Below are 24,033 nucleotides of genomic sequence, written 5' to 3'. Positions count from 1 at the left end.
TTGCTCAGGGTGGACAGCTCATCACCCATCTTCCCAGCTGACCATGGCAGCTCCACACAGCAAATGCTCTCCTGCTTCAAGCAGATGTTGGATGTGCTGGTACTGTGGGGGAAGAGGCTGTGCAGCCCCAGCTCTGCTCTCGCAGTAGAAACTTCAATACCAACCGTCAGATTTCTCATGGCTTGTTGGAGAAGGGCTATGAACAGGATATGCAACAGTGCCATGCAAAGATGAAGGAGCTGAGGCAAACTGTCAATTTTGTGCTGTGCTGGAGACCTGCTGCTTCTATAAGGAGCAAGACGCTATCTTTGGCGGTGACCCCACCTCCACCCCCAAGAGCCCTGTGGATACTTTAGTGGGGTTGGAGGCAGTGGACAGTAGACTCAACCCTGACAACAAAGTTGTGGATGATGTGGAGTTGGAGGACAATGTGGTGCACGTCAGGGTCATCCAGTGACACGGTGAGTCAGGACCTCTCTTCCACTCCAGAGGGGACGAGTCAGTCCCAACAGTCCCTCTCTGGCACACGTGATGCAGGAGAAGAGCGCAGCGCTCTGGTAAGTGATCGTTTTGAGTTGATGCTGCTTGGTTATATTAGGTAGAGCTGGCCGTTGCTCTGTATATTCTAAAAGTGGGTGGAGAGATAGAAATGTACAAGACTAGCTGTGTTTGAGTGTGCTCCACATTCCCCTGTTCAGCTACGCAGTGTGGTGGAACAGTGTGCTAATGCACACTGAGATTTAACGGGAATCCTCCAGAGAGATCTCTAGGAAACTTTCCTGGAGGTACTCCCGAATCCTCTGCCGAAGGTTCCTTGGCAGAGCTGCTTTGTTCCTTCCCCCATCGTAGGAAGCATTTGGCAATTGCTTGTGCAGGAACAAAAGCAGAACACAGGTGAGCAGCATAGGACCCGGGTCTGAAGCTGCACATATGCGAATGAATTCTTGCATCCTTGCTTACCCTCAGCAGTGAGAAACTAGCTTTGATAACCCCTGCCTGTGAAAAATGGTGGTAGAATTTACACTATTGTCCCGATTTGCCTGCACTGATCCCCTTAAAAAGCCACATAGACTCTTTGCCTAACCCTACCCACAACCTGGGCCCAACTCACCATGTTTAGGGTGTTCGCTGAGATGTGTGCTTGCCAAGAGACAGTGAGAAAGTGATTCATACGTAAAGGTGTATTTTACTGTAATGATTCAATGCAGTGCTTGAACTAACAATCATGCTTCTGTGTATTGTTTCTTGTACTTCTACATGTGGCTTTCAGGGGAACCTCCTATACATCAACAGAGTGCCTCCACCAGGTAAGGAAGCAACCAAGTGGACCAAGGACATGTTCTGAGAGGTGCTCCAACCTTCAGAAGCTGAAAAAAGAAAATGCAAGGAGTGGAGACACCCTGAAGGAATAATTTAAAAATAAAAAGGTAGGACAGAAAGAAGAGCTGAGGAGCGCATTGTAAAGGGCCAGGAGTGGATGATAAAACTGATGCAGGAGCAAACAGAGATGAAGTCTCTAATCATGCTCCAGGCAGAGCACATGTTTGTTCACCCCACCTTGCAGCCAATACAGAATTGATTCCAATGCCCTCCCCACAATCCTTCCACACCTTCCTTGCAACTTCTCAGAAAATCTTGGTACCCCATTGACTCCACCCATTCCAAAATGACAGCTGTGTGTAAGTCTAGCTATGAGAACCTACACTGCCCTGCACTCTCATCTCCCTCCCCACCAAGACTCGTGTGTGTTGTTAATTGGTATTTAGTTAAAAAACTTCCTAAAAAAGACAACCAATCTGTCTCCTACACATGGTGATTGCTGCTGGCAGTAATACATAGTGGCAGTTTGATCATTCGCTGACTACCAACCCAGGTCAGGAATCATCACAATTTTCATGTAAGGCAGAAAATTAACAAAGCAAAGCAGAGTGCTGTATAGAAAGATATTATTGGTTCTCATCAAAATGTTGCCTCAAAACCTCCCTGATTTGAATAGGCCCCTGTTGTGCCCCTGTAATAGCCCTGGTATCTGGCTGCTCAAATTCAGCAGCCAGGCAATCAGTCTCCGCACTCCACCATGGAGGAAACTTTTCACACTTAGCCTCTCAAATATTATGGAACATTCAGCAGTCTGCTATGACCACGGGTATGTTTCCCTCATTATGTCTAATCTGCCATAAAGGCAGTGACAAAACACTTTTAATCTGCCAAAAGCGCATTCCATAGTCATTCTGCATCTGCTCAGTCTATTGTTGAAGCGCTTCTACACAGGAAACCTGGACAGCAGCAAGGGCTTATTGACCCATTGGAGTAAGGGGTACGATGGGTCTCCCCAGATCATGATGGGCATTTTAACACCCCCCACTGGAATCTTCTGCTCTGAAAATAAAATCCCTGCTTTAAGCTTTCTGTACAGGCCAGTGTTCTTGAAGATGTGTGCTTCATGCATCTTCCCAGACCACCCGGCGCTGATATGAGAGAAATGCCCACTGTGATCCACAAGCACCTGCAATACCAAAGTATCATCCCTTTCTATTGATGTACTCTGTCGCAAGATGGTCCAGGGCCAAAATTGGAACATGCATGCCATCTATCACCCCTCCACAGTTAGGGAAGCCCATTGCCACAAAGCCAACCACTATTTCACACACATTGCCAAGAGTCAGTCCTTTGTACTACGATGAGATAAATGGCCCTGCACACTTGCATTAACGCAGCCCCAACAGTCAACTTCGACTCCAAACTGATTTGTGACTGACCGATAGCAGTCTGGAGTTGCCAGCTTTCACACAGTGGTTGTCACTTGCTTCTTCACCGAGAGGGCATCTCTCATCTCAGTGCTGGGGCAAGCTCCGCACATAGTTCCTGGAAGGTGATTTTCCACATCCAAAAGTTCTGCAGCCACTGCTCTTCATCCCAGATTTGCATAATGATACAATCCCATCACTCAGTGGTTGTTTCCCCGAGCCCAAAAGCGAGGGTCCACCATATTCTGCTACTCCGTGAACACCAAAAGTATACTGGTGTTTCTTTCCATGGCACACAGCAGGTAAGGCAACTTATTCCTGTTCAGATTCGGAACTCAAGATATCGCGATGTGTTCATAACAGTAACAACAGTAGAGAGCAGTGCAGCATCCATCCTTTCAGACAGATGGTGGGCACACAGTAAACAGGGGCCATTGAAAAATGGTGTGAAATGCAGTTGGAAGCCCATAGAATGCTGAGATGGTAAGAACTGCATCCTGGGACATTGAACCCTCCCCCTCGATGCACTGCCATACACTCTGCCTTCCCACAACTCCTAGCTCCAGAAGGGGGCAAGTAGCACAGTGATATAGCTACCAACAGTACACTGCTTCACTGTCCATGCTAGAGCACCTAGACACACTCTGCCGACAGGAGCGTAGTGTGAACTTGCACAATTCATGTAATTATACTGGTTTTTGATTGTTGACTCAATTTGCATCAACAAAACTCTTCAGTGTAGATGAAGCTTAAGTAATTTTTAATGTGTTCTTTCCCTATTTTAGCCTCTGATTCTACCATTTTCACTGGCATTAAATTAGATGTCCAATTGCTACTAAACTTTTTGGTGAAAAAGAAACAAAATGGACACATTTGTGCATAGTAGGCTATAGGATACAATCATCAGGGCCCCATGTACTTCATGCTATAATGAACCCAAGTCCTACAGCAGAAAATTAAATTCTGAAACAATGTAAATTGCTATATTCTGGAATACACATTCTGGTTTTGCCTAAGGCAGCTTCCCTCCTACCCCTTTTATGTTGCTGCTATTAACACTGGCTCTATTTCCTCCTCTCTATACACCACTCACTGAAACTGTTTACCAAGCCTTATCTTTTGGAATGAGGGCAGAGCCTGGGCTCTGCAAACTTAAGTGTTTTCTAGTTAACTCAGCTCAAGCCCCACACCCACCATTGTGCCTGCCAGAGAAGCAGGAAGCTTTAGCAGTTCCTTGCCCATCAGTATTTTGCTGCTGCAACTTTCTCAGTGCAGAAACATATGCTGATTCCCATAAGTGAAGTTAACTGGGTTAAGCTGGAGAAAAGAGATGGGGCAGGGCAGGTAGAAGGGAGAACAGTCAAGTGTTTGGCTTCAGAATGCTTAAGTACATGGACTTTGGATATAAAGATGTGCTCACTGGGACAAGAGTTGAGGGAGCTTTTGAATAGACTGACTAGCACAAGCGCTCAAGATGAATTTTGATAAAGACCTCCAAGTAATCCAAAACGAATATAACACTAATACCAAGTAAGTCCAAAGTCCCCTTATAAGTATTTTAAAAGAAGCAGTTATATTGCTTTACACTAACATTTAAGGTGCAGCCTGTAACCTTTCAGTAAAAGGAAAAGCAGAGCTGAAACAGACAAAACACAAGGCAATTCTTTAAGACCTTTATTAACAGATGCTTGCAGTTTGACTTGAAAAAATCAGGTGTACATTTCATACAAATTAAAAATGAGGTTCTTAAAAATCTCAACTTGACCAGATATGAAACAATTTAAAAACCTTTAAAAGGTGTGTTGAGAAAAAACAGGCCTTTAAAAAACATTTTTGTCGTTCCCAAAAGGAGACTTCTTTAGGTAAAAATAATAAAAATCCCATGCTGCATAGATAATGCAGATAGTCTAGTTATCTGGTCAACAGCAAAAAGCAAGCACTTAAGGTCTTCAGTTCCAATTCTTTTGTTCATTTCTTATTGCTGGAATTTCATATTCTTCTCTTTATTTCATATTCTTTTCTTCTTTGATGACTAAACTGGAAAAGGAAAAAGACTGTCAAAGATGTGTGTTGCAGGCTTAAGTGTTCCTGGTGGTAAATCATTTGCAAAATTGGGGAGGAGCACTGGCCTGCTAAATCCAGGGTTGTGAATTCAATCCTTGAGGGGGCCACTTAGGGATCTGGGGCAAAAATCAGTACTTGGTCCTGCTAGTGAAGGCAGGGGGATGGACTTGACCTTTCACGGTCCCTTCCAGTTCTAGAAGATTGGTACATCTCCAATTATTTATTTTATTTTATTTTTAATTAATTCAATACAGATTCCTGGAACACTTAAGGTGCACAAATCATAGGACCAGAAGGGACCTCGAGAAGTCATCTAAGTCCAGTCTCCTGCACTCATGGCAGGACTGAGTATTATCTAGACCATCCCTGACAGGTGTCTAACCGGCTCTTAAAAATCTCCAATGATGGAGATTCCACTTCCCTAGGCAATTTATTCCAGTGCTTAATCACCCTGACAGGAAGTTTTCCCTAATGTCCAACCTAATCCTCCCTTGCTGCAATTTAAGCCCATTACTTCTTGTCCTATCCTCAGTGGTTAAAAACAATTTTTCTCCCTCCTCCTTGTAAATAACCTTTTATGTACTTGAAAACTTACGTCCCTAAGTCTTCTCTTTTCCAGACTAAACAAACCCAATTTTTTTTTTCAATCTTCCCTCATAGGTCATGTTTTCTAGACCTTTAATCATTTTTGTTGCTCTTCTCCAATTTGTGGACTTTCTCCAATTTGTCCGTATCTTTCCTGAAATGTGGCGCCCAGAACTGGATACAATACTGCATTTGAGGCCTAATCAACGCGGAGTAGAGCGGAAGACTTACTTCTCGTGTCTTGCTTACAACACTCCTAATAATGTTCGCTTTTTTGCAACAGTGTTACACTGTTGACTCATTTAGCTTGTGGTCCACTATGACCCTCAGATCCCTTTCCACAGAACTCCTTCGTAGGCAGTCGTTTCCCATTTTGTATGTGGGCAACTGATTGTTCCTGCCGAAGTGGAGTACTTTGCATTTATCCTCATTGAATTTCATCCTATTTACTTCAGACCATTTCTCCAGTTTGTCCAGATAATTTTGAATAATAATCCTGTCCTCCAAAGCACTTGCAACCCCACACAGATTGGTACCATCTGCCAACTTTATAAGTGTACTCTCTAAGTCATTATCTAAATCACTGATGAAGATATTGAACAGAACCGGACCCAGAACTGATCCGTGCGGGACCCCACTCATTATACCCTTCCAGCATGACTGTGAACCACTGATAATACTCTGAATGGTTTTCCAATCCGTTATGCACCCACTTTATAGTAGCTCCACCTAGGTTGCATTTCCCTAGTTTGTTTTATGAGAAGATCATGCGAGACGGTATTAAAAGCTTGACCAAAGTCAAGTCATACCATGTCTACTGCTTCCCCCCATCCACAAGGCTTGTTACCCTGTCAAACAAAGTTATCAGGTTGGTCTGACACAATTTGTTCTTGACAAATCCATGCTGTTACTTATCACCTTATTATCTTCTAGATGTTTGCATACTGATTGCTTAATTATTTGCTCCATTATCTTTCTGGGTACAGCAGCTAAGCTGACTTGTCTGTAATTCCCTGGACTGTCCTTATTTCCCTTTTTAGAGATGGGCACTATATTTGTCCTTTTCCAGTCTTCTGGAATCTCTCCTGTCTTCCATGACTTTTCAAAGATAATTGCTAATGGCTCAGCTATTGCTTCAGTCAGCTCCTTGAGTATTCTAGGATGCATTTCATCAGGCCTGGTGACTTTAAAAATTACTTAGACAAGTTACATATTTTCAACTTGTTTTTTCCCTATTTTTGCCTCTGATCCTACCTCATTTTCACTGGCATTCACTATGTTAGACATCCAATCACCTCCAACCTTCTCGGTGAAAACAGAGTCAAAGAAGTTATTAAGCACCTCTATCATTTCCACATTGTGTTCTTCAATGGGTTTGGAGGGGGTGGGGGGGGCTGACAATAACGGGCCTACCCTGGCCTTTTCTCTTGCTTCTAATGTATTTGTAGAATGTTTTCTTGTTACCCTTTATGTCTCTAGCTAGTTTGATCTTGTTTTGTGCCTTGGCCTTTCTTATTTTGTCCCTACATACTTCTAGTATTAGTTTATATTGATCCTTTGTAATTTGACCTAGTTTCCACTTTTTGTAGGACTCTTATTTTTAGATCATTGAAGAGCTCCTGGTTAAACCCTGGTGGTCTCTTGCCATACTTCCCATCTTTCCTACGCAGTGTTAGCTCAGAAATTTTCCCCATTATTGTGACTCAAACCTGGAGTTCAGTTGACTATGTGCCACCATTTTACTCGCTGCATACCTATTACAGTTATCAAAACAGCTTATTTTTTGTGAGGAAGCCACTTATCTATTGGGTCGTATGCTGCATTTGACCTTAAGCTATGTGTCAGTGCACTTCCCCTTCCCATCCTCTGTTTCCAGAGACTTTCAATACAATGTTATTTGAGAAAGATTGTATCAAAATTGATTTTACAGCAGTGCTATGTTTTAAATTCACAGCTTGCTGCAGCTCTCACATAGATTAGGTGAAAGACTAAAGTTTTGGCAGTTGTGCAAGTCTGAGGCTTCTAGCCCCTGGTGGTTTTGGCTTTTGCTGTCCAGAAGACATTTAAGTACTGCATCTTCTTTCCCCTTTAAGGCAGGAGTGAGGAATTTTTCTGGGGGAGAAGCATGAAATAAAGAACCTGATTCCACTATCTCTTCAAGTGTCGTCTAAGCACCCAAAGATCTCCCAGTATACAAGAAATAGATGAGCACTACTGTCCCATGTTAAGGAGAAACTAAAGTTGCCATCTGACTTGAGCGATGTGTTAAGATTAATACCTTCTGAGATGAATGACAGGCATTCACATCTATCAGCTACTAGCAAGCTCTTTGCTAGGAACAACTAGAGCAGGGGTGTCCAATCAAATAAACGGGACCTGTATGACATGCAAATTCAACAGAATCTAAACTTTCATTTAAAGAGTCTCTAGCCCTCATGGTTAGGAGTACAACCTTGAAAGCATTAACTGAACAACAGACTCCCAGTCTTGCCTTTCTGAATCACAGGGCTTTAAACAGTAACTCAGGTGCAAACTCCTGCATTCCCTAATAATCCCTTTGGTGTGTTAATATTAAAGACTAATGACAACACTAGTGTCTACATCAGTGGTCCCCACACTGTGGGGCCTGTCTCCCTAGGGGGACACAAGGGAACATTCGGGGGGTGCAGTGAGGCCCAGGCCACCCTCCGGGAGGCAGGGAGTGAGCACCACCCAGCCCTGCTCTGACCCCCAGCCCCAGCTCCGGAGGGAGCACGGGCAAATTACATTAGGGGATAATGCAGGGGTGTCTACCTTAACTATTTCACAGAATGGTGAGTGGTAGTCCGCAGGGTGCGAACTAAAGGTTGGTGCAGTGGAGGAAACAGATGAAAAAGAACAGAGGACATACAAAGACAAGGAACAAAGACAAACACAGAAAAGCAGGTTTGGGGAGTGAGGAAAACAAACAAAGGGCAGGAATAGTGATGGTCCTAGAAATGAGCCTATTCCCAAGTTACTAAATAAAGGCCATATTCCAATCTTCATTTTTACAAACTTCGCCATGGTCAGTAAAACATTCCTCTCTGATAAAGAAAAGGCCAAAACTGAATGCAATATTACAAGGGCAGCCACACCAAGCACTGCTTGTTGCCTCCCAGCTTTTTGATGTGGTGTCTCTGCACATGCAGCCAAACACGACACTGGCTTTTTACTGGCATACCATATTGCAGACTCATGCTTAATTGGCTGCTCATCATTGCTAGGTTTTTTTCAAGATTCAGTTTCACATTCTCTAAGTATTAGTTTTTCCAAGTTGAATCTTAGTCTGTCCACATCTCTCTAGCATCCTGGGTTATTCCTCAATCTTAGTTGATTTTAGCAACTCCTCAATCTAGTATTATCTAGAAGTTTTAATGTACTGCTATTCTCCCCTCCAGATGAGGACTGATTCTAACACATCTGCAATAACCCTACTAGAACATCTCCCTCAAGTCACTACATTGTGTTTATTGTGACCTTGTGGGAAGTGTTTCAACCTGTCTTCAGACCATCTGAAAGTGACCCTAGCCAAGCCAGTTTGAGTTTATTTTAGTTAGCTGAAAAATTCAATATTAGCCCACTGTTCCATTCATCTATTACTTACATAATTCTACCAAAAGTCAATCAAGAATAGGGTTCATCTTTTAAAGAATTAGCAAACAATGCTGCTTTTACTTGTAGATGTTTGGTTATTTCAATATTTGTTCCATATAGTTGTAAGGTGTGACTAAGATCTCATTCACAGTACAATTACAACCACTCCACATGATTCCTATTTACAGCACACATGAGAGCTAAATATCTGCCACCAGGCTAATGCACAAAACATATCCAAGACTAGCCTTGTACAGGACCTGGCTAAGGTCCCATCTAGAAATCAGAACCCTGCTGCAGCTAAGTCCCCCAACTAGTTTATAGCTGTACTGTTGAAAGAACTTGAACTTGCAAGCTGTTACAAGTCATGTTACCTAACATGTGCATTCACACCAAATCCAAATTGCAAGAAATGCATACTATAACAGTTAAAACCTGAAGTAGGTTAGAAGTCAAAGAAAGCTTTTGAAGGAACTCTATTATAGTATAATATCCTCAAAAGAGAACAAGAATACCCACCCGGATGATGGTAGAGATGGTAAGCCGGCATTTACTCAGCCCCGCCCTGCTCAGCCTCGGGAGCGGACGTGTTCTCAGCTGGTGGTTCGGCTGCCTTCGTCTCTTTGCCATCTTGTGGTTTAGGGTTCTCTGGGCGTCTGCGTCGGTAGTTGAAGTTACGACGGTACCGACGTTGAGGTGGCTGCTGACCTTGGGTCTCATCCCCTTGGTTCTCTTTATCTTCTTCGTTTCCTTCCTCCCTAGGCTGTCTTTGACGAGGAGGACCCCTGAAAATCAAGCTATGCTTTAAGGATGCAGCATCTGACCACTGTGTTCCAGCACATTCACAAAATTTCATAACATAACAAGTGGAGCTGCAGCATACCTGCGAAATCGTGGTCTGTACCCCCGATACATATTCTGTCTGACTTGTCTGCCTTGTTCTCCTGCACCCTGGTTGTCAGCACCCTGAAATAATGTACATTAAGACGACTCAGCCAGCTACAAGAGCGAACCAAATCAGTGGTTCTCAACCAGGGGTCATGGGCCCCATGGGGGGCCATGAGCAGGTTTCAGGGTGGGTCCTCCAAGCATGGCCAGGCATTAGACTCATTGGGGCCCAATGCAGAAAGCCAAAGCCCCACAGCACGGAGCTGAAGCCTTGGGCCCTGAGCCTTGCCATGCGGGGCTGAAGCCAAAGCCCGAGCAACTTAGCTTTGTGGGGGGGGCCGAGGCAATTGCCCTGCTTGCTACCCCCTAATGCCAGCCCTGGCTTTCGTATGCAGAAACCAAGCTGTTGTGGCACAGATGGGCCGTGGAGTTTTTATAGCAGGTTGGGGAGGGCTTCAGGGAAAAAAAAAAGGTTGAGAACTCCTGAACTAAATGACTTAAACCAATTAGCCATAGTGGCAGTCTGGAACACTGAATCTTTGTTGGGTAAGAGCAAAGTATCTGGTAAGCACCAAAGAGATCCCAGGGCACAAACTGATGCATTTTATGTGGAGTCTAGTTTAGGTGATTACCTTTAAATAATTAAAAAGGTATGTGAAAAAATTACTGACTCACATTCATATTTCAATTATAGCATTGAATTGACAGTCTGCTGGCAAACCAGATTTCTGCTCTTTAACTCATTTGTATTGCTAAACCTTACACAAAGGAAACAAACCCAACATCCTACACATAGGCAGCTGAAACGCCGCACCCCCTTCCATTATAAGTAAGATAGTACAGTATCAAATGTTATACAAAAATTACCTCCACTATCTCTCCCTGCACAGGAGGGTTGGAATATTGTGGTCGACGCCCATAAGGTCTACGCATATAGTAAGGTGGGTACCGCCGCCTGCGGTAGGGACGGCGCTGTTGGGCTTGCCCTTCTGGTATGCTATCTGATCCCTCGTTCTTTTCCCCACTCTCACTGTTCTGGTAATTTTGCTGGTAATTGCGTGGAGGACCCCTACGTCGTGGATACCGTCTGTAATGGTTACGGTCTGCTGCGTATTTACTGCCTTGTACTGGAACTCCACCAGGACCTGTAACATTAGCTGCCTCTGCACCCTAAAAACAGTGTGACAGTGTTAAGTAGTGATCATAAGAGGAAAAAAAAGTTAAGAGTCAGTTATGGTGTGAGAATGTAAGTAAATCAGGATTAACTGAGCACAGATGTATTGTAAAGCGCAAAAAAAAAGTAACCTCTTGGACGTGTCCCATTACCCATCTACTCAGAGCCACCAAACATCAGCCCAAATTGCAAATCAATTTTTCTGTGAGTTTTAACATTAGAGAATATGCTCACCTTTTCACCTTCCACCACATCAAACTCCACAGTCTCTCCATCACCTACACTGCGAAGGTACTTCCTGGGGTTATTCTTCTTTATGGCAGTCTAGTAACACAACATTCCAGAATTAGCTTTAGAGGCACAGCATGCAGAGATTGCAAAGATGTGTGAAGAGATTTCCTAGATTTTGGACATACATGATCATTCAGTTTTCCTTGGGAGAATGTGCTTCCTTGAACTAGAAATTCAGCAATATCAGCATGTAAACTAACTTTTAGTTTCAACAGAAATATGCTAGATTTCATAGGGGAAAATGTCTAACAAAAAAGTGCTAGCCCAAGACTGCTTACAGTAACATGTAATTTCAACTACAGTGGCAACATTCGAATACATCTTAAAATAATGCTACAAGTATTTAAATTACTTGGAAGCAGACCTACAAGATAAGTGTCAAAAGCCACTGATACTAGCCTATGATGGTTCCCATAAGTCTGACAATATAACATGGTATGCAGCATTAGTATAGCAAATAGCCTGCTCATGTCCAGTACTGTCAAAACAAGGAGCACGCTTGTCAGCAAGCTTTACTCCACTTAACTGTCATGCCTTGAAGAATTTAAAAAAATGAGATAAGGCAATCAAACTGATAAACCAAATCACTGTCAGGAATATTTTAAAAGATTCTCAATGATCTAGACAAAAGAAAAAAACTTTACCCCAGAATTTTTGTATTCAGGATTCCATCACACTATTATTCCCCACAAAACAAAGACTACTTTAAAAAAGCATATCCAGACCAGTGGCCTTTTTTCCAAGAAGTACTGAACACATGAAACTCCCACTGAAGTCACTGAAACTATAACAACTCACCACTTTTAAAGTCAGGCCACTTATTTGGGTATCTGTGTAGCAATTTAAGTGCCCTTCAGTTTGAAAATAGTTATTGGATTATAAATTCTAAAACCTTTGTTACAGCTGAGAATTTGCAAGAGATACTGATGTTTCCACAGCAGTGTTTATGCTACTATATAGTCAGATATTGATATCTAAAATTAAACAGCATAAGCTAATGTAAAATTACATGGCAAGTACTACACGCAATGGTACAATTACAGTTGAGGAAAACTTAATTGCCTGATCTCATTTCAGTTCAAACTTGAACACAGCCTGAAGCTGAGGCACTGCTTCCCTCAAGTCAGTTGTAGCCACAACATTGCAAGGCTGTTTAAAAAGCTTAGTTTACACCCTGATCAAAAAAAGTGTTCAATCCTGTATTTCTGAGTATATTTTAAAATTAAGATTAGGCTGTCTAAACTTGCAACACTACAGAAACAATCCTACAGCTTCTAACAGACTATGCAACTACATACTGAAAAGCCCCACGTTTTCTGGAGTCAGAGGAGATTTTTAATAAATCCTGTAAATACTCAGTACACACTAATCCCTCACAAAACTACATTTTGTTTACCAAACACTTTTTGAGCTCAGAAGTAGCACACAAGCATGAGAACTTCACAAAAGTGAAATAGTGCTGACAGCTTCCCAACATTTTCATGCCCCAGAGGGAATGAAATCCACTAACAATACGTTTGCAAATTTTCTGTCTACAGATCTAGTGTTCTGTGTTAAGATGGCACCAGGAAAACCTGCTCTTCTAGTTGCTCTGCATAACTGATGTCTGAAAAGAACCCAAATTGGTAACAGGATGGGAGAGAGTTTGTATCTTCCTCAAATGCCTATCAAATTAGAGATTTGCTTTATAATGTCACAGATTTTATATTTATTTCAGATTGGATCTAAACTGATTACTATTTACCATGTACTCACTGCCTATATTAAAAGAACACCATCAAATTACATATTTTTAAAAAACACCTAATAACTAGCTCTCATATAGTGTTTCATCAGTATAAAGATTTTAGTCAAATATAAGTACAGGCACTCACTCAAGCAGTCTTTAAACTCCACTAAGGGCAGGTCTACACTGGAGGGGGGGGGGGGGGTCGATCTAAGATACGCAACTTCAGCTATGTGAATAGCTTAGCTGAAGTCGAAGTACCTTAGATCGAATTAGTTACCGTCCTCACGGTGCGGGATCCACATCCGCGGCTCCCCATGTCGACTCCACTACCGCCATTCACGTTGGTGGAGTTCTGGAGTCGACAGGAGCATGTTTGGCGATCGATATATCGCGTCTAAATGAGATGCGAAATATCGAACTCCGAGAAATCGATTGCTACCCGCCGATCCGGCGGCTAGTGAAGACGTACCCTAAGCTTTCACGAACACCTTACAGCAGCAAGTTCCACAACTTAAATAAGATAGCTGAATTTCATGGGGTGTTTTATTCCTATTGCACCCATTATTTACTTCTTCCCAGGCTGTGAATTTTCCATGTATTCTTATAGTTTCTAACCGATGACAGAATTTTACTTCTCTCCCCATGAAAGACAGAGTCAAACATTTACACCTCTACCCTGATATAACGCTGTCCTCAGGAGCCAAAAAAAATCTTACTGCGTTATAGGTGAAGCCATGTTATATCGAACTTGCTTTGATCCTCCGAAGTGCACCCCCCCGCCACCCCCGAGCACTGCTTTACCAAGTTAGCGCCAAATTTAGGTTATATCAGGTTGCATTATATCAGGATAGAGGTGTATTTGGATTTTAATTTTTTTTTTGGCAAATTCTTCAAAAATATCTTAACAGATTAAGGGAATTGTACACTTGCACACATGGGTTTTCAAGTTAAGTGGAAAATATGAAACTGCCCAGGCATGAAAAATACAGGATTGCAATGGAGATTTGGCATCCTTAACTACACCTCTACCCCAATATAACGCAGTCATGGGGAGCCAAAAACCCCTACTGCGTTATAGGTGAAACGCCGTTATATCGGGGTAGCGTTGGCAGGGCTGCAGCGGTAATTTAAAGAGCCCGGGGCTCCGCTGTGGGGAGCTCCAGGACCTTTAAATCGCCAGCTGAGCCCAGCTGCTGCAGCCCCGGGTAGCAGCGGCAGGGCTCCAGCAGTGATTTAAAGGGCTCTGGGCTCCCCGCAGCAGCCAGAGCCCCGGATCCTTTAAAGCACTGCTGCTACCGCACTATATGCAAACCTGTGTTATATCAGGTTGCGTTATAGCAGGGTAGAGGTGTATATGGATGTACTACTTGGTACCCACATAATGAAAATCCATGGTGTTAAGGCAGATGACCATGGAGAATTAAGATTTCTTCAGTGAACAAAGCATCTAATATGCTCCCCCTCCCTTCGGTTAAGGTTCAACCAGTACAGTTCACCAAGTCAGCATAACAAGCTTTAGTTCTAAAAAGAGGTATCTGCATTCCCACCTGCACAAAAGTAACTCACCTGGTGTACAAACACATCTTCCTTGGTGTCATTCCTGCAACACATAATAAAATTCAGATTCAGAAAGGGTGTGTAAACAAAACCAGCACATTTTCTAGACTCGCTAAGGTTTGGCTAGGGGCCAAATGCTAACTTTGAGGTCCTGACAAGGACCACAATGGTTATCAGCATCAGTACAGTAACTCCTCACTTAACGTTGTACCGGTTAATGTTATGTCGCTGATCTATTCGAGAACATGTTTGTTTAAAGTTGCACCATGCTCCCTTATAACGCTGTTTGGCAGCCACCAGCTTTGTCCACTGCTTGCAGGAAGAGCAGCCTGTTGGAGCTAGCTGGTGGGGGCTGGGAACCAGGGTGAGTCAGCAGCCCCTCCCTCATCAGCTATCAATTGCCAGGCAATTCAGGTGTCCCTCCCCCCACTGAGGTGTGCTGCTCCTGCCCTCTGCCTTGGAGCTGCTCCCAGGAGCCTCCTACTTGCTGTGCAGGGGAGAAGAGCAGAGCTGATATCAGGGTGTCTACTCTCCCCCCACTCCTGTACCCCATCTCCACAGATCAGTGGGGAATGCAACAGGGCTCAGGATGGAGGAAGCTTGCTGGCAGCAACTGCTGTCTCAACTTGGTGATCTACTTAAAAAGGCAGTGTACTTAGAGTGGAGTCAGCATACTTAGAGAGACTCTCTCTCACACAGTATGACTCCATGCATATGAAGTAGGCTTTTTTACCCATGAAAGCTTATGCCCAAATAAATCTGTTAGTCTTTAAGGTGCCACTGGACTCCTCGTTGTTTTGGTGGATACAGAGTTACCCCTCTGATACATGGTGTCTGTGTCTTTCTCTCACACACATGCACCCCCCGGCATTTTGGAAAGTAGAGGGACTGGTGCACTCCAGTGGGATAGTGTGGGTTCATCATCACATTCAGTTCCCGCAGGGAACTGTTTGCAGCTACTGCCATGTGTCTATTGTGTCTCCTCCCTCTATTTCTGCTGCCTTGTAGAATGTGAGGCTACACTAACAACGTGTTAAACCAAGGCATTCCCACTCCACTTCCCCCCACCTGGTGAGTGCACGTGGAGTGGGTGGAGTGGGGACGGGGCTAGGGTGAAGCAGAGGTGGAGGCTTTGGGGAAGAGGTGGGGCAGGGGCAGCTTTCCTGGCCAGCTCAGCCCGCCGGGGGATCGGGCTGGCCACTGGAGCAGCACGCAGCTGCGTAGGGCACCACAAAATTTGTATTTGGGGCAATTTGGTGCCCCAAATTTCCTAACAGATACCATTTCTCTCCCCACTCCCACTCAGGTCCAAAGGAGATATGGGGAGGAGAACTGGAGGGAATTTTAGCATGGGTAATGGTTAAAATCAATAATTTCTGGTAGAGCCCCAGTGTCTAGATACTTTCCAAGCAAAGATCACAGTGCTTTCCCCAGCAAGCTCACAATCCTCAGAAAAAGAGTAGCATGATTAAGCTGATGACTGGCCGTGTCATCTTAATATAGGGTTACTGTTTTTTAAATAAAATAGAATGTATCTGCTATTCCCAATTACTCACGATTTTCACTGCCAGCTAGTTCTCTCACAGGTTACGTCAATGGTGGGTCTTTCAGGGGAACCTGAATGTAGAGGCTAGCGGCCTTGTGGATCAGATCAGGGAAAACATTCAGTACACAAGGCTTGCACGAAGACAGCATAAATCCATTTGTATGGCAGCAAATGGATAGACAAGGTAGCATCAATGTAGGAAAGGCACACTACCTATTCAATTTTATTTAGTTTTGCATTTGCCACCCCACTCCCCCTTTATTTCATGAGTCTTTATGGACAGTGAATGATAGCACTAATCAAAGCCCTTCCCTAGACATGAGTGTGCTTCCCTTCAGATGAAGCATGTAAAATTTGCAGTTTTAAGTGGGGAGGAGTTTCAAACACTACTCAAAGGAACTTAAAGAGGTCAGAAATATGGGAAGACACTAAAAGATTTGATCTGGACAACCAAGTCAATACATCTGCAAAAACCCAAACCAATATTCAGTAGGAAGGAGTCACTTCAGATGCTGTAATGAAAGTTAGAGCTGAACATGCACTGCAATACAGCAGCAAATAAAGCCAGTTCAATGTCCGTTCTGCAGTCAAGAGAGAGTCACTACAAGGAGGGAGTAGTCTTAATACAACTCGTGTGACTTCATTTAGAACTGAAAACTGAAATGTGATGGACGGAATGATAACCAGGTGTACATCATCACTAATGTATCACCATTATTGTGCAACTGCATTGTCTAATACATAGTATGCCATGTCAGATATCAACAGAAAAAAATTATGATTTGTTCAGTTTGATAGTTCTGTTTATATGCATCTATCTTCTTTGTAGCTGAAGTTATGAATACTGGCTATGTGTTTCTTATCAAATGTATCATAGAATATTAGGGTTGGAAGGGACCTCAGGAGATCACCTAGTCCAACCCCCTGCTCAAAGCAGGACCAATCCCCAAATGGCCCCCTCAAGGATTGAACTCACAACCCTGGGTTTAGCAGGCCAATGCTCAAACCACTGAGCTATCCCTCCCCCCTGTTCCTGGGTTACACCCCTCCACCCCCCACCCCAGCCAATAAATTTACATCAGGGCTAGTCAATTGTGGTGACGGCCCTTTCGTTTCCAATGGCTGTCCCCTGCAATTCAGCAAACCATGTAAGGACATGTGACCTAAGACTCCATCTTTTACCAGTAACTTTTCATGCTCGTGTGACTCTGGACTTCATATTGAGCTAGCAACTTTTCATGCACCTGGGCTAGGCTATAAACTGCAAGCTGTAACATCACTGCTGTCTCTTCATTTCCTGCTTCATATCTGGACTGGATTTCTAACAAGGAAGCTTAAAACAGGGAACTGAATGATCCCTAATCTGTTGGGGGTGAAGCCATACTTTTTATACGCTAGCAGGCCTACATCACTGCTATCACAGGCACCGGCTTATAGGGTGACCAGATATACCGATTTTATAGGGCCAGTTCCGATTTTTGGGTCTTTTTTTTTTATATAGGCTTCTATTACCCCCTATCCCCTGTCCCGATTTTTCACATTTGCTGTCCAGTCACCCTACCAGCAGCCCCAGGGGGTGTTCAACCCCTGTTCTTCCCCATGCCCCACCCCCACCTCATCTTTTCCCACCTAGTTCCACCCCCTCCCTGAGCACACCCCATTCCCGCTTCTCCCCCTCCCTCCCAATGCCTCCGGCACACCACGGAACAGCTGACTGCAATGGGCAGGAGGCATGGGGGTAGCTGGCTGCTGGTGCACGCTCAGCACCCACTAATTTTTTTCTATAGGTGCTCCAGCCCTGCAGTCTGCGCCTATGACCACAACGATCCTGACCTGCAATCTCTGAAATCAATTGTAATGTATGTTCACTTAGACATTTATAACCTTTTTAAAAAAAGGTTATTAAATCTTTAGTTGTTAGTTACTAAAGGATTGACTCAGTGATTTTTGGGTAAGATCAGAGTTATATATTGAGCTGGTGAAGTGGCTGATCCCTTGGGATTGGAAGAACTTTATATATGATGAATCTGGTTTTCAGTAACCTCCTATCAGAGTCCAATTCTATGGGTTGTGAGCAAAGTGCTAGAATGCCTAGGCAGACTGTGTTTGTGTCTTGTTAGCCATTGTATTGATACAGGAACACATCTTGTCACTGGTTTGGTGAAATCTAATGATGGACTAAACATTAGTTTGAGGTGCCTTCCCTGTTTCTCAGCTGTCTGTCCTGAGTTGGGCAATCTCAGTTGACCACTTTAAGCACTGTGATATGAAATTATTAGATGCTCTAAAAATACTAAGTTAAGTTTAGTGACCACTCCTGTTCATAATTTACATCACACTGATCTCCAATATCATACTGACACTACGTGTGGGCACAGAACCATTTTTATTATATGGCAACTGTGAGAAAAACATACTCTGTGGACAAATATGAGTTTCATGCTGCTATTCCTTGGGAGTGCTGTGAGCTTCAGGGGTTAGTGGAGCAGGAACACAGAAACTGAGAACATCTAAGAAGAGCACTGCATTGTAAGCCTCTTTACTGTCTCGGTAGGCAGAGAAACTGAAAGTAACAACACACCACAGCCTCCAGGAACCATTAGACAGGAGAAGAGCACAAGCATTTTTACCTTACCAACAGTTAGTGATGCTTCAAGTTAATAAGATAGCTATTGGCCAGAAGATATGAAAGATGAAATCTTCGAGCAAGGTCCCAGGACAAGATCCTTCTAGATATCCCAGAACCTCATCTCTTCCCAGTTGCTGGGATGACAGGCTTCTCAAAGCATTGCCCCAGGATCAGGGTGCTGAATCATCACATTTACCCGCCAAAATCATTTGTGCCTACTTCTGGCAAGATTAACACCCCCAGTTGGCTTTGAAATACGTAACAGCTGCCAATTTGGCTTGAGATGATCTAGAACTCCCCCAGTCACCTTAAAGGAAAGCCGCAGTGAACTTAAAGTTAACTGACTTAGGGTCAAACAGGACCACGATCATCATTTAAAACAAATTCTTAAAATTCAAAGTGCAGTATGCTACTCTAGATTCCTATTCCTCAGACCATCTAATACAATATCTTGTCAGTGGCTAGTACCAACTGCATCACAGGAAGCCACAAGAAATTAGGTAGCTGAGAGTTACGAATATAATATCCCCTTTGGGAAAATTTCTTCCTACCCCACTGCTTTGAGGTTTGCTCACCCTGAAGGATAAGATTTATATCCTTTATAAAAGTTCCTTTTGCAAATCCTAATGTAATTCAAAATGTGCTCATTATCCATATAAACATTAATACTTTAACTCCTAAAATAATTGCCTCAAGTGGTATTATCTGGCAATGAGATCATCATAGAATCTCAGGGTTGGAAGGGACACCTCAGGAAGTCATCTAGTCCAACCCCCTGCCCAGAGCAGGACCAATCCTCAGAAAGATTTTTGCCCCAAATCCCTAAATGGCCCCCTCAAAGATTGAACTCACAACCCTGTGTTTAGCAAGCCAAAGCTCAAGCCACTGAGCTATCCCCTCCCCCCAAAATGAGTAAATGAGTATTTTCTTTTACAAATTTTAAATTTATCTTTTGGTATAATCTGAAGTCACCTTGAGTTTTAAGTGAAATTTTCTTTAATGAATGTAGTTGTAAATGCTTTTCCCTACAAGTAGAATGTATAACCCACTGTTTCCATACACATGCAAGAGTTGCTAGCATTTACAATTTAAAAAGCTAATCACTGGTCTGGTGTTTAAGATTCAGCCATAGAATTAAAAGACTGTACATAAGAAGTGTGTTTTACTTAAACTATAGGAATGTCCAGACATTTAAATGATACATGTGCAAAACCAATTAAAGATAATCTAGTAGACCCTTTTATATAATCCAGCCAATTTTATGAATGAACGCATCAAAGCCTACACTTGCACCCTCCCGGATAAACAAGGAATTCAAAGTAGTTTGCTTTGTCAACACTAGTTCCTACATAAGCGCAAAAACAATTGGGAGTGTTGGGAGGAAAAATTAGACAATAACCTGTTGGGATGTCAAGAAGTGTGTGCTCTGGTTCACTAAGAAGAGTAAATAAACATCTTATTTTTACAATAAAACTAACTGTTATCTATTATAGTTGCTTATTGCATTATTTCACATTACCCTATTTGGGTGTGTGCTGGTGGGGTTGTGTTCAGGTATTCTGAGACTCCCAGATAATTTAGGTAATACGGAGGCAAGGAGAATAACTCTAAGGGCTTTTTGCAAGCTCTCTTTGCAAAACACCCACTGACTTCAATGAGAGTCCTACATGCAGAAGGCTTCTAGAATTGAGCTGTAATGGAATTTTGCATCTTATTAAAATGCAACCAGCATTTAAGTACCTCTGCTGAGTCACATCTAGAGAGTTCATCTCAAGTATTAACAAACATAGCTCTTATTAAAATATTCCAAGATGCAAGAAATACTTGAAATTAGTCTATTTTAAAAAAACTGGAAGCAGCTCATTTTCTTATAGAGAACACTTTAGAAAACATAGTTGGTCTTTTTAAAATTCATTCAGAAAACTCCTTATGCAAATTTTTAATCTAATGAGGTATTTTTACAAGGGACTTCTTAGTCTCCCTTGCTAACTGACAACAGAGCAAACAATGAAAATGGAGTTTACATGAAGTGCTGTCAAATGCACAAAGTTAAGAAATTCCAAGATAGAGAAAAAAATTCCAACTTCTTGCAATGTTAGCTATCTTAGAAGTTCCCTGCAACAGGTTTAAAACAGATATTTAATTAAAAAATTATCTAACTTTGCGCAGAACAGCAAACTGAATGAGTTTAAAAAATAAAACTCTTGACCAGACCATTTTACTCAGTGTGCTCTTTGTAGTTCAGTTAGCATTGATAAAAATGAAACTAAGCTCAGTATAAATTACTATCCTTATAGTCAAATAACTTTTGAAAATACCAATGCAAATATCAATATCTAATGCAAGACTGTTACTAAAGTTTATCGGTTTTGGAGACTTAAACACAGCTTAGAATCAAACAAGTATTAACACATGACATGAACCAGCACTGTTTTACATTTAAACCTTATCTCAAAGGATCAAAGACAAGAATCACTACATTATGAAAATCAACTACCTCCAACACTGAATAAATATCCCTTTTAAATAAAACCAGTTTATTGAAAACACTGCAATAGAATAAAAGTGGAATACAGAGTACAGGGGACATCTGGATTAACAATTTACCACTTCTGTGAAAAGCTCCATGGGATAGTGATCAGGTCATACTTGAACCATACATGTTATTCCCTACAGCAACCATGGAAAATGTTATTGAAACTATAACCACATTTGGGTCCAGTGTTTGCTTGGAAATATCCAGAATGTCAGCCAAGACAACACTTGCAGACAAGTGTCTGGCCAAATGCCAAAAGATGAGGCTATGATGACAGCCCAGTGTTTTAGTCCTGCTGTTCTGGGGGGAAGCAGGAAGGGACAGGGGGAGTTACTATGATTGGATTTCTTATCTGGTTTGGGGTAAAATTAAAAACAAAATAATTTGAAAGAATAAACCTAATGTGAGTAGTGTTGGGTGGAAAAAAGCCATGACTACAATGTATTCAATAGTCAAATGTCTCCCCTGAGGAAGTTCTGCAGCAGCCACCAAACCCACCAACCCAATCTTCAGTCCATTCCCCAGGCTAGTTATCTCAGCACTAAGCCGCTTGAGAAACTTCTTAAAGACTCATCTGAGAGCCAGTGAGAGATGTGTCAGATGAGGCCTGGTCAGCGAGCAGAATGACAGATGCAGGGAGTCTGTCTAAAGTGTTCCCCCAGTCCCCACCCAGCTCTCGGGACACCATCCCGCCCCTGCACCCCCGGGCAGCGAGCACATGGCACCTCCCGCCTCACCTGTTGATGAAACCGTAGCCGTTTCTTACGTTGAACCATTTTACTGTTCCCAAAACCTTCGTTGCTGAAAGAAAAAGAACCCAACGTGAGTCACATGACGCATCACCCCCACCTCCGTGCAGCCGAGCCAGGCTCTCACCGCGCCCGAGATGGGCTCAGCGCTCCCGCCACGCCAGCGCGTCAAGCGCCCGGACCCTTCGCCCACCGCCCCTCAGGACGGCTAGGCCTCATGGAGCGCTGCGCGCCGGGGTCCCGCGAGGGCACGTGGCTACGTGGGTCTCACACAAAGGCCCCGCATGGCGGACATTTTGAGTCTTTCCGCGCCAGCCCCGCCCCCATCCACCGCCGCACGCGGGGCCCAACGGCCACTGCGCGCGCGCCAGGAAGGGGTCTCGCGCCCTCCTGCGGGGGAGGAGGGATGACGCCCACAGACCCCCTTTCCTCAGCCCCCTCACCGATGACCTTCTTATCCCCGCCGGCGGGGGGCGCCGCCGAGGCCATGCCGCTGCCACCGTTGCCGGTACCGCCGTTAGGTTTGGACTCGGCGGGGGCGATGGGGGCCGCCGCGGGGAGAGGGGCGGCGGGCGGCTGGGTCTCGGCCTCGCTGCTCATGGCGGCGGCTGTTCGGTGCGGACGGTGGTGGTGACTGGCTGTTGCGCCGCCTCCCGCGGTGTGATGGTGACTGGGGCCGGCCGTGGGGGGGGGGCTGCTCCCTGCTCCGGGCTCGCTAGGCTCCGCTCTCCGCTCCCGATACCGATCGAACTGACCACAATGGCGGCCCGCACCGGCTAGCCACCCCGCACGCACCGCCCACTACCTCATTCACTGGCTGCGGAGATTGCCCGTCACGCAACGTGTAAACCCATTGGCTTCTAAAAATCCGCCCACGCGGTCACTGACACACCGTTGGTGACGGCACCTGCCCCTCATAGAACGCGCTCAGTTATTGGGTGCTTCTGTCCCTCACACAGAGCTCGCTAACATCTATTGGCCCCAGAGCCGGCCTCTCATGTAACGCGCACACCCATTGGCTGTACGAATCACCGCGGCCGGGCCTTTCTTCGGCCAATTTCATTGCTCCTCCCTTTCGGAGCGTGATTGGTGCAGCCTCCCTGCTGATCCCGCCTCCTGGAGAACGCGCGGGGCCGCTCCTCTGCCTAGCGTAGCCGGGTTACCGCGCGGGGCGGGGAGCCGGAGGTTGAGCTCGTGCGGTTACCCCAGGGCGCCCCGGCCAGTGTGCGGGGAAGGGGCAGGCCCGGCTTGCTTCTGGCTGGGTCCGTGTGAGCGCCGGGCCCGGGGCTGGGAGGTGTCCCTAGGCTCCACGGCCCCACCCAGACCCCCCACTGTAGGCAGGACTGGCTTTAAGCGGGGCCCCGCGCCTTAGGGGTCTTTCATTTTACTTTTTTTTACTCACCCGGCGGCGGGGGTGGATGTTCTGGGGCTTCGGCGGCAGGGGGTCCTTCGGTGTCTGCATCAGGCCTTGTCTACACTGTCACTTTACAGCGCTGCAACTTTCTTGCTCGGGTGTTACCCCCCCCCCCCCCCCCCCCAGTGCTGCAAGTGTCAGTGCTGGAAAGTGGCAGTGTAGTCAGTGCACCAGCCCAGCGAACTACTCCTCTCTCCCAGTGCTGGTGTCATGACTACACGGCCATGTTAAAGTGCTGCCGCACAGTGTTTTAACGTTGGTAGTGAAGACTTGCCCTTAGGCTGAGGGGACTCCCCGGAGACCTGAGCACTTCCTCCAGGCCTGGAAGGGAGGTGGTTTCTGTAGCTAGGTCTAATGTGGCTTCAGAAGGGATGTCAGGCCATGGTAGAGAGGCTGGCTGATATCAGTGGAATCAGACCTAGACTGTGAGCATCAGGACTAGGTTGACTCAAGTGCTTTTGTAGCATGTGTAACATGCGTCCAACTGCTGTGTGCTTAGGAAATGGAAG

The 24,033-nt window shown here is 44.5% G+C and overlaps 1 protein-coding gene across 3 annotated transcripts; it reads right to left on the bottom strand.

Annotated features, from left to right (window-relative positions):
* Positions 1–4,405: 4,405 nt before the first annotated feature.
* Positions 4,406–22,927, bottom strand: YBX1 (Y-box binding protein 1). Of its 3 annotated transcripts, none has more exons than XM_039509243.1 (8): positions 22,554–22,927; positions 22,099–22,162; positions 14,660–14,693; positions 11,308–11,397; positions 10,767–11,069; positions 9,895–9,977; positions 9,531–9,808; positions 4,406–4,779 (listed from the first exon to the last, which is right to left on the bottom strand). In XM_039509243.1, exons 1-7 carry the CDS (start codon positions 22,708–22,710, stop codon positions 9,562–9,564), a joined length of 978 nt encoding a protein of 325 aa, XP_039365177.1. In that variant the 5' UTR covers positions 22,711–22,927; the 3' UTR covers positions 4,406–4,779; positions 9,531–9,561. The 3 variants fall into 3 exon arrangements, with proteins under 3 accessions (XP_039365177.1, XP_039365176.1, XP_039365178.1); XM_039509242.1 differs by having other exon boundaries at positions 4,408–4,784; positions 22,554–22,925; XM_039509244.1 differs by having other exon boundaries at positions 4,750–4,784; positions 9,531–9,796; positions 22,554–22,917.
* Between the last annotated feature and the right edge of the window lie 1,106 nt (positions 22,928–24,033).

Source organism: Mauremys reevesii, linkage group 21, assembly GCF_016161935.1.
Source record: "Mauremys reevesii isolate NIE-2019 linkage group 21, ASM1616193v1, whole genome shotgun sequence".
Classification (NCBI taxonomy): Eukaryota; Metazoa; Chordata; order Testudines; family Geoemydidae; genus Mauremys; species Mauremys reevesii.
The sequence above is the reverse complement of the archived record's forward strand: the minus strand, read 5'-3'. Positions and strand labels throughout refer to the sequence as shown.